Source organism: Anser anser (assembly GCF_964211835.1).
Source record: "Anser anser genome assembly, chromosome: 3".
Classification (NCBI taxonomy): Eukaryota; Metazoa; Chordata; class Aves; order Anseriformes; family Anatidae; genus Anser; species Anser anser.
Genome location: NC_139722.1, coordinates 43,629,714 through 43,649,905, shown reverse-complemented (window position 1 = coordinate 43,649,905; position 20,192 = coordinate 43,629,714). Strand labels below are relative to the sequence as shown.

General features: G+C 36.2%; 1 protein-coding gene across 15 annotated transcripts in view; it reads right to left on the bottom strand.

Moving 5' to 3' along the window:
- Nucleotides 1-20,192, bottom strand: part of KLHL32 (kelch like family member 32) — a 124,210-nt gene that overhangs the window by 69,196 nt on the left and 34,822 nt on the right. For all 15 annotated transcript variants that reach the window (XM_083828715.1, XM_083828726.1, XM_083828720.1 and 12 more), the window contains one exon: nucleotides 1,582-1,689. In XM_083828715.1, the coding sequence (XP_083684841.1) occupies nucleotides 1,582-1,689 (108 nt within the window). The remainder of the gene's footprint in view (nucleotides 1-1,581; nucleotides 1,690-20,192) is intronic.

The following is a 20,192-nucleotide window of genomic DNA, read 5'->3' as shown; positions in this document are numbered from 1 at the left end:
AAACAAATCTGTCCTTTTGTGGTTCCCAACGTATTTTACACAGGTTTACTTAAGTTTCAATTTCGCCGAACAGCAGGGGAGCATACCTCTATTCACAGCAGACAGAAATGGTCAGATACAAGTCCATTACAACCCATCTTTTTAAAATTGGCTTTAGAAAGTGTATTTTGAATACTTCCATTTAGCAATAAGACTTCTCTTTTCAGAATAATAGGCCCATACTCTTGAATGACTTTGAGCATGGTACAAGTGCTCAACAGCACAGGAAACGTTCACCTTTCAAAACTTTCAAGTGAGAGAACACAAAACATACAGATGACAAGCCATACACTGATACCTTCAGCCAATTCAGTAACATGGTACAGTATCTTTCTGTTTTTCTCTCTCTCTCTTTCTTTCACTCTCTTTTTAATATCAAAGGGAAAGATTTGAATAAGCTGTGTTTTCCATAAAAGCAGAAACACAAGAATTTCAAGGGTTAATCTCTAAGGCCAATTGTAAACTATTAACTGTTTTGTGGCAATACATATAAATCCCTTATTTCTATTTAATTCCCTATGAAAAAAAAAAAAAAGGTCCGATACTCATACCGTAGTACAACCCATAATTAAATAATATAATAATATTAATATTATTATTATATAATATATATTATACATTATATATATAATATATTATAATATAATGATAATATGGAATAATTAGATATGGATTTAAGCTTTTCTTTTCAAATTTAACATATTCAATTATTTTAGCAATAATTCCAGAAATCGTGTGTTTATCTAGAGCGTTAAAAATGCACAGCAAAAACAATGCAACTCCAAGCTGGGCGTAAGAAGTTCTCAACTCACTGAACTGAGATGGCATCATATAGCAGTGCTGACCAGGTATACTGTGCATTGGCATGGCAGGAAACATACATGTTTTCTTTGTGCTGTTTTGTTTTGTATCATTGTGGAGAGGGCAACAGGGGTGGGAATAGGAGCATCATTCCACATTCTCCAATTCTCCAAAGTTTTTTTTTGACTTATACACTAGTAACATGCTATCATAAAACATGAAAAAAAAAAAAAAGTGTATTACCTGTAAGCATTTACAAAGACTTGGACTGCATCTGCCCAAAAAGTAAAATACTACATTTTCCCTCAATTATAATTTTTCAAGCACAGCAATGGTTTATAAATATTTATTTTTAGAAAAGCACCTAGTGTGTTTTTCCTCCCATATTTAGCAGATAGATCAACTTATGTTAATTTTTATGAACAACCAGACCACCATAAAAGGGGCATAGGAGTCCTGTATGGTTCACTGCCTAGATACAATGCACATAAACAGTATATTTATTAGATAATCCCTCTTACGGGGAGAGAGGGGGACCACCAACCACCACCCCAGCCACCCCCACACCACCATACAGACACACAGATACAGCAGTATATCCAAAATAAGATCTGTTAAACCAAAAGACCTTGTACTGGGCAGTGTGAATAATAATCATTTATAGTAGTTCTTTAAGGGTGATCTGTTATTATTGCAAATTGTTTTAACTTCTCTCTCTCAGTTTGAAGAACTGTACAGTACCTGTCCAGTATATGCAAAGTCCAGGGCTTGTTTTAAACCTAGGCTTGTGACACCATGCAAATTCACCTCATCAGCTTCACTTTCAACCATGCAGAGACTGAACATTGCCTAGGAAAAGAAAAGAAATGTTATTAAGAATTAAAAATAACCCCAGTGAAGGTCCAGGAAGAACAGGACTCATTTTTCCATCTTCGCTAACTCCTGTATTTCCGTGGAAAAGAATTCTAAATAGCAACTGACTTGTGAGTTAGAGTGAGATCTATAACAAGCGTTCAATACTTCCCCATAGCAATCAATATTGCAAAAGAGTCCTTTTCTCAATAAAGAAATACAGAAACTTGTTCTGAAAAAAAATGAAACAAATCACTTGGGCCCATGAATATATACTTCCTAAGTAATTTAGGTGAAATCAATGGGAACAGTCACACAATAAAGTATTGTTCAATAAAAATAACAAAAAAATGGACTTAGGAAAAAAATCCCTACAAACACCACTAGAACTAAAAACTATTATTATGAATAGTATCAGTATATATAGGAAGGACAATAAGCCATACACAATTACTTGTATGGGACAAAGAGGCAATTAACACATCTTTTTTTAAATAATGCTCTCCAAGTATCACCTCAGACTGGAATGTGAACAATATAATACTCAAGTTATTGAAAGAGGAGTAAGGATGTAGGTTTAGGTGACTGCATCTCCAACTTCCCTTTACTTTTTATTCACCCAGTTTCTCAGACCACATTAATCTTCCCATAAAACCTACACCGAGGACTAGTACGGGTTATATTGGACTTACCTACAAGTAACGATGAGAAAGGTAGCTGTCCCTTCATCCAGTCTTACTTTCCAGGACATCAGCCTTCAGTGCCTCCCTGCACTGAAGCAACCCTACTCAGCCTCTGGATCCCTGTAGGAATCTTTTTCTTCCCGTCCCTGTTAAGTTTAAATTCCCATCTTTACCCCGTGCTCTTCCCTGCCAGTCTGCACTCCTGTTGCATGTCCCTAATTATCACTCCTTCACTCCTCTTGTCACTCCCATTCCACAGTCCAATGCTCTTCCAAAAATGCAACCTTTACTTCTGCTACTCTCCCACACATTTAACAAGATACACCATTCTCAGTCTTTTGACAGTAAACTGTGAACAAATAAATTAAACAGTTCTACCATCTGTCATTGCTAGAGTCTAAACTTAGCCCCAGTCGGTTTTGTGTAAAGCTGTTAAAACTCCTACATAGGCTAGCAAACTTTACCTTGGAGAACTCCACTAAAGGAGCACTTGCTATGAATTATATACGTTCGTCTACTTTTGTGGCTACTCTAGCTGATACCTGCAGAAGCTGAGGCAGTCAACAAGCACACTGGATTTCGTATATGCAACCTATCCACCAAGCACTGCTGAGTTTAAAGTTAAAAATAAGCCCTATCCTCTCCAACAATTTATCACACGGCATTCACATAGACTCAGGCAGCTTCTTTCAAGAACTGAGAGTTTCTTGCAAATAAGCTATTTCTTCTGAAAGTGTTAGCCTTTTCATCATTAAAATACCATAATTTGACATAAATCTGTTGCCTGGAAGTCAGCCAGGATAAGCATTTTTGACATTTATCGCATGGCCAGTCCTTGTCTTTTTGCAGTTCTCATTGAAATACAGTGATAACAGGGCTCCTTCCAGAAATGTCAAATAGTTTAAAAGGTTTATCACACTAATGTAAGACACAGCCGTGAAACAGACCTAGATGTACACATGAAAAAAATATATATAACAAGTTCAGACGTCTTCCTAATTCCTTTAAAAATGTAATCATGGTTAGACATTTCATTGTCATTAGATGTATCAAGTGAAGTCTAATAGCTACTGTGAGGCTTCAGGGCTTGCCAGGAGCTGCAAGAAACCCATCAACCATCTGCTCCTTGTAAAAGCAGACCTCCAGTTTTCGTCTGGAAGAGGGAACTTGAGGCCAAAATGCAGCACCAGTTGACAACTAGCCACGCAACAAACATGGGCAAAGCCCTGCCCTGCATCCGAGACCCTTAAACACTTTTTGGGATGCAGTGCCTTCCAGCATATCTGAAAATAATGCTTCATTTGCATTTGTTAATTGCATAGAGACAATGCCAATAGCCGTCAGTTTCATCCAAAGACATCCTCTGCATACTGGACAGGCTCAATGGAAAAATAAAGAAAATACCGATTTACTAATGCTTATCCCCAGGGTTTTGGAAAGAGCTACAGCAAATCAGATATAAATGCAAGCCTACTCTGAATATAGCTACTGGACACCTTCCTAGTTCTCAAGTTGAGCCAACGAGGCTTGATCCAAGGTTTTTAGTCATAGCTACAACTAAACAAAAACAAACAAACAAACACAACAACAACAAAAAACAATGTCCTAACTAAAAGCCAGAATGTGTCACGTACACTTCTGAACTAGAAATTTAAGACATATCAACCACTTCTTGGATGCTGCTCCAAGCTTTGACGTTATAGCTCAAGTCAAGGGCTTACAACTGTTCCAGTGTGCCTCTTCCAATTCAACTTCCACCTTATTTCTGTGGGACAAATAAGCTTCAATCTTTTTTTTATAGAGTGTAACCTTGTAACTCTCTCCCATTACAAATTTCTCCCTTGCACTAAACCCGGGTTGCTGCTCTTTGAACAACAGGGGTTATGTTTATGTTCATCAGTAGTGTGCTACAATGGAGTGGATTTGTAGAACAAAGAAGTTCCTTCCAAGAACCTAAGTTCATGCCAAATGTGTTTTTTTGATTGCTTACGTCAGATTAACCATTGTCTGTACCCACCAGCACCTGTAGCATGATGGTTTAGTTTCATCCAAAAGTAATTAACAGGGACAATAAAAAAAAACACTTTACAAGTGAATTTCTGGTCCAGGTTAATATGCTGATATGATTATATCCAGAAGCACAGCTTTTCAAGGTCTTAACTCCCATTTCCATTGTATTTAAGGGTTCAAATTTAAGATATAAAAAACTATGCCCTAGGAGCTCTTTCTGAAGTTCAGTACTTGAGATATTCTTCTGGTTAAGATGTTCTTCCAGTTCACATTTAATTGTCTGTATGTTCAAATTTGCACCCACTCTGGATTATTTATCATGTATGTCTATGCTGCTGTTGGAGCTACTAATATCACATACTTGAGTGTTGAAAAAGATATTATTTGTAAACACATTCTGTTAAGTCTATGACCTGTGATGTGGCACCAGCTATCCAGAGTCTGTATGTAATACGTTGTCAGCACAGTTGATAGGTATTTTTTCTGTTTATTTTCTGCTTGGCGTTACTGGGGATGCTTGGTGAATGTTGTGAGATAGAAACATTTCTAACACTTAAACTTGTTACACTTTGAGTAGGGAAAAAATTCAGTGGCCAATGGGAAGGGCTGCATATCTATTTCCTAAATTATCTGTTACAATATGGTAAAATGGAGTAACTACAGAATTTCCTACAATATTAGGCATAAACAGATTCACTATTGGGCATAACTATCACAGAATAAATCATGCTCTCACCAAAAAGGATAAACTTCACATAGTAAAGTGACTTTAAATCACAGTATATGACAACCAGAAGTGCAATGCAAGACTTGAGACAAAAAAAAAATTAAAAAAAATCACACCAGATACCTAAAAGAGGAATATTTAATGTCATTTTACCTACACTAAGCCTTTCAAAAGTATTTGTTAAGCATGAGCATGTTACCAGTAGTTTTGTGTTGTGTTACTACTCACAAGTGTCATGGTTAGGAGTACTGATATTTTTCATTAAAATATGGGTTTTTCCATGAAAAAAATAGAATGTTTTCTAAGCACCACACCAATGAACAACTATTTTCTTATAGTCAGATTTATACACTCCATATGCTTTGATGTATTATCAATGTGTCCTTAAACTTTTGAATGTTACAGAGTATATCCTGCCTTGGAGAAATCAGGGAAAGTGTTCAAATTCTTGCACAAGAGTGAATTTACACTACCGCTAATAATGCTGTACCAAACATTTCATGCATCAGCTGTTGCTAATTCTATTAAGTAGCAATATGACCAGTTAGCACAGAGAAGTGTTGCGGCAGGTCATGTTTTGATTTAATCTGTGTGTAAGACAAAAGCAATGGCAACAATACATAGTTTAAAAAAGTTAATGAATGTTAAATAATGTGAAGTACACAAGCTAGATCCTGTATGTCAACATACATCTGGACTGGAACTAGAAGAAAAAAAAAAATCATTCACATTTATTTTTGCTAAGATATATTCCAAAATTCAGAAATATCTTGAGCTTTTAAGAGCTTCAGAATACTCTTCTTCTAAGAATGCCTTTTGCACTGATGCCATTGAAAGTGAAACAATTGTGTCACTGTATGCATAGGTACTTCCCTCGCTATGAAAACAAACTTGTCATCTCAGATATTCATTACTAAATACACTTTTTTGGATAATACTCCTTTGTCACACCAACTCCTGAATAAAGAGGGTAAAGTCTAACAACACCACCTGCCTACACAGCTCTCATGGGGTGGATTTGCACACCTTCATTACAACCAGATTCTTCATGCAGTGCCTGCAGAAAGCCTGCAAATGCCTGCAAGGTACAAGATGCTGCATGCTCTGCTTTCTCTGGCTGTACTACAGCAATTGCCTGAACATGGGAACCATCTAAAGAGCATCGTTACTTCATAAAGTTTCTATTCTGATCAAAGACTGAATGTCTCACAATGGAATAAGCTTTCAGGTACACAGGAACACTTACATGAATCTCATCTGTAGACAAGAAATCACTTCAGTGATGAACTAATACAGGTTTTCATTGTAGTCTTACTAGATTTACATTTACAAACTATTCTACAGTACCACAACGATTCTAGCACAGTCCTTACGCATGGCTTATTACTACGCCTAAACTAGTGAACTCAAGGGGATGTCACAGGGACCGAGGTGTAATCGCCCACCGTGCCTCACGAACACGGCCTTCGGCGCGGCTCTGGCCCCTGCCAGCCAGAGCCCTCTGAGGCAATGCCCAGGCCTCAGTCCACGCAGTACCTCAAGCCGTGGCTGTTCCAAAGGGATAAGGCCAAGATGTTTGCAGAGGGGAGGAGGTTTAGTCACAAGGACCTAAGCCACGCTGCACCAGTTGCATTTAGGGACAGAAAACAAGCCTTTATCCATCTAAAGTACTAGCACAGGCAGAGTCTAATAGAGCCGCGTGCTATCAGAACTGTAGCTGCCAGTAAGCCACAGGGCTGCAGCTTTATGTGCCATCTGCTACACAGAGCTCATTTTCTCTCATGGCGACCCTCTAAGCATTCTCTGGCAGTTTTTGACATTCAGTAACATTTATTTTTCAGGGAGCAACGCCAAAGCATTTAACCGCAAGATAAGGTCTGCAATGGTCCTCAGACAGTCCACATTCGGCTGAACTGAATTAGCCACCAGGAAAGTAGTCTCCTACACAGGAGAACCGAACTCTGCTTGATGATCCTCAGTGTCCTTACCAGCAGGCAAATTTCCTTCTCAGCCTGACAGTTTAATCTGGCATGAAAAAATATCTGCTTGACCATTGGCAGAATTTGAGCTTAGAAACCCAGTCTTTAATTCAGGCTGCTGTACTTGATTGTTATGCTTTTAACTGTAGAAATACATTGGTCATTAAATTCTGGCTTAAGACTTCTCCAATACCTAGAGAATGAGTTATGGTTGGGCTGTCAAACTCAGATTTCAGATGCATCTCTGAAAATGCTCTGAAGTTCTCTGCACTTAAATAGATCCATCAGTCCTTCTTTTAATGCAAAGCTAGTAGCCTACTTTATTTTTCTTTCAGTTACATTAAAAACAAGGCAATAAGAAAAACATCTCAGGTAGTTGTACAAGTGACAGACAAGAAAAATAATGATATATAAAATCTTTAGACAAGTGCGTAATTCAAAATCAAACTTACCAGAAAAGTTACCAATTTTGGCTAAACATGAAATGTTAATTATTATAAGTTATTCGTTTCATACTTTGCTCTAAAATACCTCTGCTTAGACAAAATAAAGCCTTCTTTGAAAATGCCTTTTTTCCTCCAAGATGGTCATGAGTGTGGGCAGCACCCAAATTGCCAATATGTCAACTGCAGTTCCCTTTTTTACAACAAAGACAACTGATTAGAGGACCCATCTTTTCTTCCAGTTCCTTTAAATCTACAGGTCTTGCTCTGATATCCAATCAGTCATTGAGAGAACATTGTGGAAAATAAAGTGATTGCTTAAATTCTGCTTTCTTTAGTCAAGATTTTAATGAACTAAATCCATTCCCCAAAAGAAAACTGAAGATAATCGTCCTGCCATTCTGTGACAAGTGCTCTAGAATTCAGGGATCAGCATATACCCACCCAGTCACAAATGTCTCCACCTGAGCTCACATTTGTTTGAGATGCTGCAAACTAGGATGTAGCTAGCTACAAACTTCATTTCTGTGAAGCAGGCAGACACTTCATTACCCATAAAAAGAGAAAGAGGGGAGGAAACAGCCCTCCATTCTTCTTCTAATCTAGGCCTGAAACAGAATCAGAGCTAGCGAACTTCTGAGAGGAAAATGAAAATGAAGAGCACAATCCTTGGATAAAAATAATCAAACTGTATTTGACAAAAGCAGCTCTCTGACTCTTGAAAATCTGACTTTGAAGATGCATAGCAAGTTGGTTGGCCTTTAATACACAGCACCTTGCAGTTTCACTGGTTTGCCCTCAGAAGCCAAAGGCACCTTTACGGAGCTGTTTACACAGAACACAAAATAAGACAAGAGCTCAACACTGAATGCAACACAACAACAGGTAAAGATGTGATCAGATCTGATGTAACTGGGCAGAACAGCCTGAGTAAATGATGCATAGCACAGTCATTGGTTCTAACTTCCCATGCTCAGCTTTTGCAGCTGCTTAGATTTTAAAAGCAAAATGCAAGATGGGTGTGAAACACCACCAAATCAGAATAATAATGTATACTTTTTTTAATTTAACTGTAATAAATTAGACAAAAAGTGTCTAGATTCATTGATTTTTTAATCAGTCATGCAGCTCTGCAACAACAGGTACAGACTCCTTCACAAAATACAACTTTAGGAATACAGAAACATGAAAAGAATATTAAAAATCCCCCAAATACAAATTGCTTGCTGTCAGAAAGAGTGAGGTACAAAATTGCTCCTTGCCTTCGAGTCACTTTCTTACTTACTCAGATGATCCATATCTGTGACAGTAATGAGCTTGTCCCCATTTGTACACATCAATCTTATAGCCTTGGCAGGCTTAGCAAGCAGTAAATCGTCAGAAAACAACTTAATCACGTTGTACAATATTTTACACAAGTAAACACTTTCAGTGAATTCCATGCAACCCAGTGTCCTTTTAAAGGACAGAAACAGAATTATAAAACACATACAGTCTCAGGAGACAAGTAAACAAATATAAAAAGAATAAATTGTTATACTTGAAAAGAATGGTGACCAAAATTTTAAGTGACTTACTACTAGTGACCTAGGTAGAAAAAAACTGGAATTCTTCAGCTTTTATAAGCTTTCTGATGGGAGTTTAATATATACATGCATGTACAATTTGAACACTGATACAAGTTCAAATAAATTACAGGAATATATTTGAAAGACATTGAAAACCATTAGGTGCTAATTTAAATCTGAAGAAAACTTGTTTAATATTTAAGAAGTGTTTAAAGGAAAGTAAAAATGTCATTAAATGAGCAATGATATGCTGTGTAAATACTGGATAGAAAGAAAATTGGTAAAATACTGGAAACTTGAGAGAATAGGAGAACAAATTGTCATTGAGGCCTGTAATAACAGTATGTAAAGATAGGCAGCTGTATAACAAAATTAAGTGAAAGTGTTTTGTGGATAATCAATAGATAGAAATAGATATGTTTAGACACCCATTTACATGACTTAGTGTGATGAAATATCTTACTATCCTTTTATATTGTGGAGCCCAGAACTACACTCAATATTCAAGGTGAGGCTGTATCAAGTATCCTTTCTACTCTGTAACTGTAGAGGAAGCCTAAACACTTAGCTTAGCCTAGATACCTAAAATAGGTGAAAACTTTAATCCTAAGTAATGGGTTGACTGAACTGAGGAATGAAAGCTGAAGAGACAGAAGTTAATTGCTTCCTTTCTTTATATTCATCTTTAGAATTTCTTCTGTTTTCTTAAGATGAGTATTTCTGGAATGAAAACTACAAACCATAACAGGAAGGAGAAACTGAAAAATGTTTGCACCTTTAAGTGTGTTTCATGTGACAAATTGTACGTATATAATTATACATAAAGAACCTGAGTTCTCTTTCACTTACCTGAATTTGTGTAAGTCATTTCTAGTTCAAAAGCCTTAGGGGTAAGTAGCTCTTTAAAAATAGTTGCAGACTGCCAATTATGACAGGCTGAATCCATACATAATGCCTTCCGTTTCCCTGCCTTGACCTTCTTATGCTTATCCCTTGTTTCAGCTACATCAGCCCCAACCAACTTTTGTGATACATTCCAAATGGGAGATGAGCAAACGAACATCTAAATTACTGCCTTCAAGAAATGCCCTGGCTCTTCCAGGAATAAAGTAAACTGTTCCATTGCATAACAATAACCTCTGAAATATCTCAAAGCTCCCTCAGCAAGAATGTGAAGTGACTGAAATCTTTATTTTTCTTTGATTCATCTCTAAAAGCAACTTAAAATAAACCTAAGCTTTCAAAAAAACAGAGTGAACTGAGCTAATCTACAGTAACCCAAAAAAAGAGTATTTCCATTCCACTTTGCTGTTCTCAAACATTGTTTTGATAACTATCAGCAGCCCTAGTCCTACGTCTACTACAACAGCTGAAGAACACTTGGATCCCCCCCACTAACACATAGCTCTGAACTGCACAAACTCTTGCTCAACCACGGTGTTATCAGTCAGGCAGCAAACACAGTAATCCCGGGATTCTTCAGAAACATCTGAATTAGAAGCTGCATTCCCAGGGTGTTCATAGGGTTTCAGCAAGTCCAGGCTTGCTTCACACAGCACAATACAAGTATCTCCCACTCAGCTTACCCTGTTATCTTTCATCCTTGACTCTAACTGGCAGTTAGAGCTTTTGCAACTGCGGTACCAGAGCCTGCCTTTACCTTCAGCTGTTGCTCTTGTGTCCAGAAATCTGACATATGCTCTACTGTAAAGGGTATACCTTCCTCACAATCACAACCAGATAGGGAGAGTGGAAAGTTGGCACAGAGTGAACTAGCATTCTTGTAGTTCCTTTCATTGCAACACACTCAAAAAAGATGAACACACAGGATGTCAAGATGAACTAGCAGCAAGTTAGCCTCTGTGCACATGAGCTTACTCATCTCTTAAGTACAGAGTACTCTGTTAAAAATAAGTAAATAAATAATTGCTCCTACTTTCCCTGAAAAATTATCAGCTATATTTTAAGAACTCTGGTCAAAAGTTACAGGAAAAAAAAATCCCACCATTCTTTGCATAAATTAAACCGTAAGCATGCCATCTTTATTACTGAACTCTACAGCTAAGATTCAAAATGAAACAAGCAGCTTATTTGGTAGTCATATTACCTCCATAACTAACTTCTTCCACCCAATTCAGAAATACATCTGAAGAAAATAAAAAAACTAATATGTAGTTGTAAGACCTGAAGAAAACAGGACAATTCTGAAAATGAGTGAACATCTATTCTGTCTTTCAAGCAAGCTAATTGGTAAAGAACTATTATGAGTGTCATTGTCAAGGTTACCTATTTATCTTCTTGCACTGAATTTTTAAGGTAAGTAACACTATCGAGTACTGGTTTACTGTTTTAAAAGAGCAGAATTATCATCTCAAATTTCTGCCTCCACAATTCCACAATGATATTGCTTGAGTTCTTCTTTAAAATATTTTAAAATAGATAGGCATTTTCAGTAAATGCAGTGCTTTATTCAGATTCACTTCCCATAACATATTCATTTACTTCTATGTTCATCTGTTTTACATCTTTTTCTTATCAGGAAATTGATTGTACTTCTCTGATGCATCATAAAAGCTATTAAGAAAGTAAACTAGCACTTAAGAGATCTTGAATCAATTTTCTACACTGCTCAGGGAACTCAGTTATGATGTGATACTTCAGTATTTTTTATTGCATGTGTAATTTTAAGTCTGGAATCTTACCAGCATCAATGGAACAATTTACAGTCTTAAATTCTTCCTGATTTGGTACCTAACTTTATCTTTATATGGGTTGCTCAAATTTGTAAATATCCAGTCCTGAGACACATCTGTTTGGACTATAAAGTCTGTCAGGCCAAAACTTTCTCCTTTGCAGTTTGTACTAAAAATATCACCTCAATGTTCGCGTAACAGTAATATTAAATAAATAACTCATAATCTTTTTAATCCCCTTTGTAGTATTAACCTTTAGTTGTTCTTAACTTCCATGTTCTAATTCTTCATTACATAAGCAATATTGTTTCTTCTTTGCTGTTTTTACCTATAATAATAAAAAAATCAGACTGAATAAACAAGAATCAAGGTACTACTTTGACAGATGACAGTCTGCATCAAATATTAACCACATTCTAGATATGTAACATACACTTATCTAAATAATCAATTTAATATGTAAATATTTCCTCACTGCATGTAAAAACATGGTTTGTTCTTCTCATAACTAACATGATAATTTTGTTTTGTTTTCCTCCCATTTTAAGCCTGTCTGTCCTAAATCAATCATAAGCCATGTCCTCTGGAGTCTCCTGCACACTGAAAAAACATATCCATCAATACCAACTACACAAAATATGATTAAGAGGCTTATTACATGATTCTTCTGAACAAGTTCTGTATAAACTCTCAGAGAAAATGTCACATAATGTCAATCATTGATAACTGAGCCTGCAGTAATACATCTGCTCAATGAAATCTATCTAAATATTGTTTTTTAAGCATTTGCCATTCAACTAAAATAAATCCTGTAAAATTAAAAGGTCGGCTCTCATTCCCAGTTTAAGGGACTATATGGTTAAAGAGATGAAAAGAAACACAGGAGAAACTGAACAATATACAATTTTATGCACAGTACCGAAGGCTTGCATTACTGTTAGCAAATTCCTTTGAACTTTTGCCATTTCTTTCAGTACATCAGTGTCAGACAGTGATATACTGCACCTAAGAGCATACCAAATCAATCATTTATGTTATGCACTTGTTGCATTGCACTTTTAATGCAGAGATACCACTTAGTAGCTTTAGAAACAAGTAAAATAAATGGAAGTAAAGAGCTGCACTGCTGTTTAGAAGAGCTAAGAATATGATTTGTGCACATTCGTTGGGAGCCACCCAGCAAGAACAAAGTAATTTTCTTGACTGTAACAAGGCACAGGGTCTATTACTTTCAGTCAAAATAAACAACTAGAGAAGCATTTTCTTGCTAACAAGTTAAATTCTTGATTGAATATACATTAAATATAGTACATATTTTGATGATCATACTTTTAATAGCCAGTGTAACATGACTTCTCCAAACTTCTGTTTAAATGCACAAACATAATTTGAGATAGAAGTTAAAAGGACAGATCATTGCTTACTATTCCTGATGAGTTGCTAATGATTTCATCACTAAAAAGGCCTATGTTCAAAAGTAGCCTAAGTTATGTTTCAGAAACAATAATTCTACAATTATGTGCAATCCCATATCATAATAATAATAAATAATAAATAATAATAATAAGTGAACTACCACAGCTACAGTACCCTTAGTTTCACTGTTGCAAAAGAAATGAGTCACTACAGGTGATTCTGAATGCCAAAATCACTTTCACTGTGGCAGAAGAAAGAAAACTGAATTGCAAGGACCATGCCATGCAATACATTGCAGAAATCTGCATTAACGTACAGCCTGTCCTAACAATAGTCACTCTTAAATAGGCCTGCCTTCTGGAATATAAAGAGAGCAGCATAACTAAAAACAGATATTTTTTTACAGCATCTCCAGTCAAGCACAGAGAAGTATGAGTCACATTTGCAAATTTTGGCTTAAATTGGTGTAATGCTTCCCAGTGAATGCATAAGCCTATTGTTCCTTTGATGATTTTAGCAAGTGATATCAAAACCAAGCTCAAAATAAAACTGGAATAAAAGTCAGCTCTTGAGCTAGCACTTTACCACAACACTTTTCATTCCAGGAGGCAAACCTTCTTTATATTTTTTGGGGGGGGGGGGGGGGGGGGGAGAAAGAAAGAAAAAGAGAAAGTGTTGACACCTTTAAGAGGGCTACTTTTAAAAGCAAACTCAACATAGCAAGACAAGAAGTTTCTCGCCTCACGGTATGTAAGTCATAACTAAATAGTTGTATGGCAAAGTTTCATTTAGCAGAATTGGAATAACATAATCCTAGTTATTATAATTAGCTTCTAAGAAGCTAGTCATTATGTGACGTAAATGTCATTACACACTGAAATCCAAAGGTACCAACCAATAGTAAACTGCAACAATTATCTCCTATTCTGCAGCTTAACTGCAAAAGCATACTTGTTATGTGAGAAGCCTAACGCTGCAATTTGAAATGGTTCATTTTATGAAGGTTTGTGCCAGATACCTTTCATATCCAGCCCATTTTATGAAGGGTTGAACTAGAAACAGTTTATATCTTTCAAAAAATCTTGTTTTCCATTATGACTATAAAACTATTTTCCATAATGATCACAGTATAACTTTGCTAAAGTACCACACCTAATACCCACTGGTATCTTTATTAAGCTATTTGATACAAAGCCTAGAAAACAAAGCCAGCTCAATGACCAATTTTTTCTTTGGTTTTCCATATCCTTTTACTGAGAAAACCTACAACAGCAATTAAGCATCCGCTATTTGCTAAATAGAAGAAGAACGTCTTGACTAACCAAGTTTTTGCTAATATTACAGTCATTTCTCACAGTAACTTTCATCATCAGCTGAGCTCTGCCCTTGATCAGCTATCTCCTCTGGAACAAATGCCTCTACAAACTCATCTCTTCATTTTATTTTTAGTAGTCTACATTTGGCTGTTCTCATTTAATTTTTGACTTTTCCTTCACCTCTGACAAACAAAACCCCTCTAAAGTAACAAACCCCAATGATGCCAATTTAATTATTCCCAAAAATTCCACAGGCTTGATATCTACTCCTTTTGTGTTGAAATCAAATTCTGGAAGGGCAGGTACTTTAGTACCAGGTATGAGCGCTTCTAAAAACACAGATATTTTGTAAGGTATCTAAATATCTAGTAATATTGCTTTCAAATGAGCTTTACGTACAGTTGTTGCTTGCTTTTATAGCTGGTACTCTGTAAATCTTGGAAGACCACATTCTTATTTCATCCATGCTCCTTGCATCCATGGAGCTGAGAATGCTCCACACAGCTGAAATGGTAAATGGTTTACTAGATTTTGAGTTTTGCGCACACATACACACACATGTAAAATTGCTTTTATACATGTAAAAGTAACAGCTATAGTCTACTGATGAAGAGAATGTTATACTGGGGTCTAACCATTACTTTTCCACAAAGCGTCAAAATCTTTTTTGTGAATCCGAAGTTCTTCAAAGGCCTTTAAAACGAAATATCCAAGAGAGGAAAGAAAAAGAGAGGTCTTTGCCTGGATAAAAGAGTGATTGAAGATGGGGAGGGGAAAATTAAAATAAAATAGAATAATAATAAAATAATAATAAAATAAATAAAGTAAAATAAAGTAAAATAAAGTAAAATAAAGTAAAGTAAAATAAAATAAAATAAAATAGCTGGCCAGTTTTTACAGGGGAATGATGATTCCAGTGGAGCACGTCAGTCTTGCATATTTAACATATCCAGAGACAATCTGGAAAAGGGTGAGACCAGTACAGCTACAGCATCCATTGAGACAAAGCTATTCCAATTAGTAAGGGCACAGGCAAAATGTGATAAACTGTGAAAGTATTGCATGAGATGAGTGATTGGGCTAAAATTCAATGTAGAGTGATCCACATGAGAAAAAACATCCTAAATTTGAAAGTGATGGTGTCCCTCCTGAACATTACAGCTCAAAAGAGAAGTCTTGCAGTATGAGAGTTTCTTTAAGGTGTCAGTTCAGTACGCAACGGTTAAAGAAAAAAAAAAGTTTTAAAAAGCAATCAAAAAACTTAAGACTTTTTTTTTTTTTAGTTGAGAGAGAACAAAACAGAAAACAACCCTGTGCCCAGGCAGAAGTCTATGCTTCGCCTAACACAAATCTCACGAAAGATATACTAGAGAAGATCCAAAGAATGACCAAGAATATGGAACGGCTTCCATTTGAGTAATATCTGAGAAAGTTAGAAGCCTCCAACCTGAAAGAGAGATGATGATTGAGTGCCATGAGAAGAACACCTAGGAACTGACAGTTTGTTGTCTTTTCCAACAGAAGAACCAGAGAAATGAAATGAAACTGGTAGAAATCAGATTCAGAACAAACAAAAAGTATTTCTTCACAATAATGAAGTGGTCGCTTGTCAGAGCACACAGTGGACAACATTTCTTGCACAGCCTCAATGGGAAACAGGGTAAAAGCTTGGATGAGACACTTTTTTAGGGTTACTGAACAGACAGAAATCACACCCTGCTCTGGAAATGCCCAAGCTAAGCACACATGGGATTTCTCAGGGACACATTAAGTTTAGCCCGTTCTTACTCTTTTTCTCCAGGCACCACAAACAGCTACTGCTAAAGCAAGTAGTCAACAATCTGACACAGTGGGCCATTCTTCATTCTCACCCAATGCTGCTAAGGGTATCTCTTTCTTTTGAGGCTTTACCTGTTAAACGGAGAGGCAGTTTAATTCATTGGTCACTTGCACACTAGGTCATCCAGTAAGACTGGATTGGGACTCAGCCTGGTTTTAGATGTCTAAATTTGAATACAGGTTAACTTAGGCAGATTAACTTCTGCCAAAGATAAGCAACCAGCAGCATTTTACAGCATTTACCAACAACATAAAGCTGTTCAGGACACTCAAATATAGAGGTTCTACTGCTTAAATACAACGTTTTGCTAGATGAAGGCCTACAATGACAAGAATTCAACTAGCCAATACTGCATTTCAGGCTACTGAAATGAAGTTGTTAACAAGGTGCAAAAAATGGCATTGCTGACAATGAAGAAACTGATTTTTTTTAAAGTAAGATATTTCCTATAAAAGTTCTAACAAGCATAATGTGCAATGTAAAAGGCAAAAGCATGTGTATTGTGATGGGCTTCTCCTTGTACAAATGAAGTGGAATGCATGAAACCCTGAAGAAGCATCCAAAAGAAAAACAGCTATTTTTATAGCTTTAAAACATCCTAAAACCACCTATGTACCCTTTGCGAATGCAAGATATAGATCATGTTTTTAGTTCTTCAGCAGTCTTGCCTCTCTTTGGATACTTCTCACGGTATGTCAGTCCTACTCGCTGAACCTGGAAGTGACACACTGCCCAAGTAAATCACTCAGGTGGTTGGAGAAGAAGGGGTTTTCAGCTTTAGTACACCCACAGAATAACAGCTTTAACTTCTCCTGTGGTTGTGTAGGAAGATACTAATGAGGACTGCAAAATATAGAAAGCGTCTATTGCATCCAACGGTTCTAAGATTTAAGACTTCACCAGCTTGCAGAGACTGAGAAGAAAATCTGTGTGAAACAGCTCCATGCCACAGCCCTGCTCCAGTAAGTTGGCTTTCCACTGGCAGGCACTTGCAGCAACACACAAGTTGCTGCAGAGCCCAGCCCAGCTTCAGAACTCTGCTATAAAAATGCTGAAAAATTAAAGTGAGGTAGCCTAGAGGAAGCAAAAGAGAAGATGGCAAAGAGAACTGGAAATTACAGCAACAAGGCTGCAATGACTCCTACTCCTTTCTGCCCTGCTTTTAAATTGAGAAAACATATCAGTTGAATAGTTACCAACCACCACATGTTGCTATAACACTAATTTAATTAGAGATGGTGAGCTACAGTCTCCTAAGGCCTACCTCACTAACTGCAGAGTTGATTCTGCCACACTTACTCATGGTGCACTTACTGTACAGGGAATTCAAAAAAAGTAAAAATAAAAATTAAGTGGATGACTCAGAGAGTAAGACATGATATTGTTTACCATTCAGAGCAGCAGAATTGCAATTAATTTATTTACACACTATGAGAATTGTGACAAACGTATTTACTGACAACATAACTGTGGGGTATTTGAAAATAGAATTTAGAAAATATTACAAATGTTTGTGATAGTACCCACACGGCCATGCTGTGGGAATTCTGTCTGCAGCAATGGAAAATTGCTTCAGAACTTCACAGAAGAAAGAAGCATTAATTGCAAAGATAAGGCTGAACTAAGTAAAATAACCCAGACACACCCCATTACCTTGTCCACTTTGATAGTAAATACAGTAAAATATTCGTTTAGAAAGCCTTAAATCATTTGCAAACCACCTTCATGCACAGTTAAGAACTAAACAACAGTTTGTTCAGATAGAAAGGCCTTCAGACAGTAAGCCACTTCACACATGCCTGTGCTTCATTACTTCGAACGATTTGATTAAACTTAGTAAAGATGTTGATAACACATACTATTCCTACGGTATTATCATGCTACATTAAAAAAAAAAAAAAAAAGTTAGGTTTCAGCCTGTGTTGTCCTCATCAAGTCTGTATTAGATATAAGTTCAGGAGTTAGACAAAAATCATCTCTTAAATTAATAGATTTGGCTAGGAACTTTTAGTACTGTAAAACATTTTAGGGCTTTTTTGAGATGTTTTTTGTTGTTGTTTTGGGGACTGTGAATTCTATGTATCATAGCTCATATCTGAGAAGATAAAATTGAACAGAATCAACTTAAGCAGAATCTGTTCTTCAATTGCATTTCCTTCTTAGCATTACCTTGACAGTGATTGGTCTAACTTAGAACTTTGGGTTTCAAATTCATTAAAATACTACTCTTGGGTGCAAGTTACAGGCAGATAACAGACAAATAGGAATTTACTTCAAGTTAATTGCTAGCAAATATAACAGCAATATCCTTATGAAGGCTATAGTTTAAATGATTTGAGTTGAAGAGCCTACGGTAATTAAAAACAAGATGGCACATACATCATTTAGCAAAAGCAAAGATTTTATATGCTTGGGAAATTGAAAAAAAATAATTTAGAAACAAATTTAGATGCCACAGTGAATCTACGTGACTGAGATCTACCAAAGTTGTGTTAGGCAATTAAAACAGATGAAATACTTTAATTTCTCAAATACATTGTAATTTCCAACTGAGAAGATGAAATTAAACTGATCCCAGGAAAAGTTTAGACATAGAAATGTTTCCCAACCTACTCAGGAAGCTTATAGTGAGGGTAACAGCCTCATTTAGCACAAAAGTCTCAGCAGTGAATAGATGTTACTAGAACAACAGAATTTATTTGGTCCAAATGCAAAGATCTAACATTTTTAAATGTCACCTGGGAGAAGGATTTCTAAATAAGCAACCATTCCAGGTCATAATAGCATGTCAGAACTAGAGGTCCTTACAGCTACCCCTAAAATGTGTTAGGGAGAGCCTTTTCGTCTTTATGACTTACGTAACAAGACCTTGGAAACTGTTTGCTTCATACAATCTTTCACACCTCAAGAATTTGTTTATAAAAATCAGTTCTCTAACCTTACGCAGAAATGATGCAACATATTACAAAATAAGAACAATCAGCACTGCTGTGTACACAGGAAGATATACTCTGTTGACAGGGAGGAAAGAGAACAGGAAAAATTCTGAAAATAAAATGCTTAAAAATCAACTGTGACAATTAAAAGTACGAAGACTGTAAACAAAATTAGTATCTATTAGGTTAATTTCAAAGAAAGATTCTCTTAAGAAGTGAATGTGATCATTGTGGGAAAAAAAATCAGGATATAATTGACATTTTAAAATCTATTCTAGTTAATTGATATAATCCTGTCAATCCAGATAACATGGAAAATGTACATCTGAGAAAAAAATAATCTAGTCCTATGACTATAAATCCACTCAAACGAAAAATAAGGAAGGAGAAAGGAGTTGTTCTGACTGGAAAACCAATGCATTTTGTACAAGAAAAGCTTGATGTTACATAATCACCTGCCAACACTGTAAATGCCTACTAACAAAGTCATGCAGTAACATTTCATTTTGTTCCCAGAGGGGAAAAAAGAAAAAAAATATATCTTTTAATTGGAAATCACTTAGCTTGCTAGAGCTATCACAATTTACATATACTCAGTAACTAAACCTCCTTGTCTCACTTCAATAGACTGAGACAAACAGCAAATTGCAGCATGTCATACAGAAAACTTTGCCTATAATGCTGTTTGTTACTTAAGAAAATAATTCATAAAAATGTGTTTATTTACTGTTCTTTACATGAATCTTTAAGGGTAAGAAGCTGACTCCTGTGTACCCTAGCTCATTTTGAAAGAAGAAGAGGTCCTTCAGTAGATGGTGTAAAGAAAGGAAATTGAAAATCCTAGTCCTCAAGTGCTTAAACTGTCAACTTTGTATTTTTTCTATGAAAA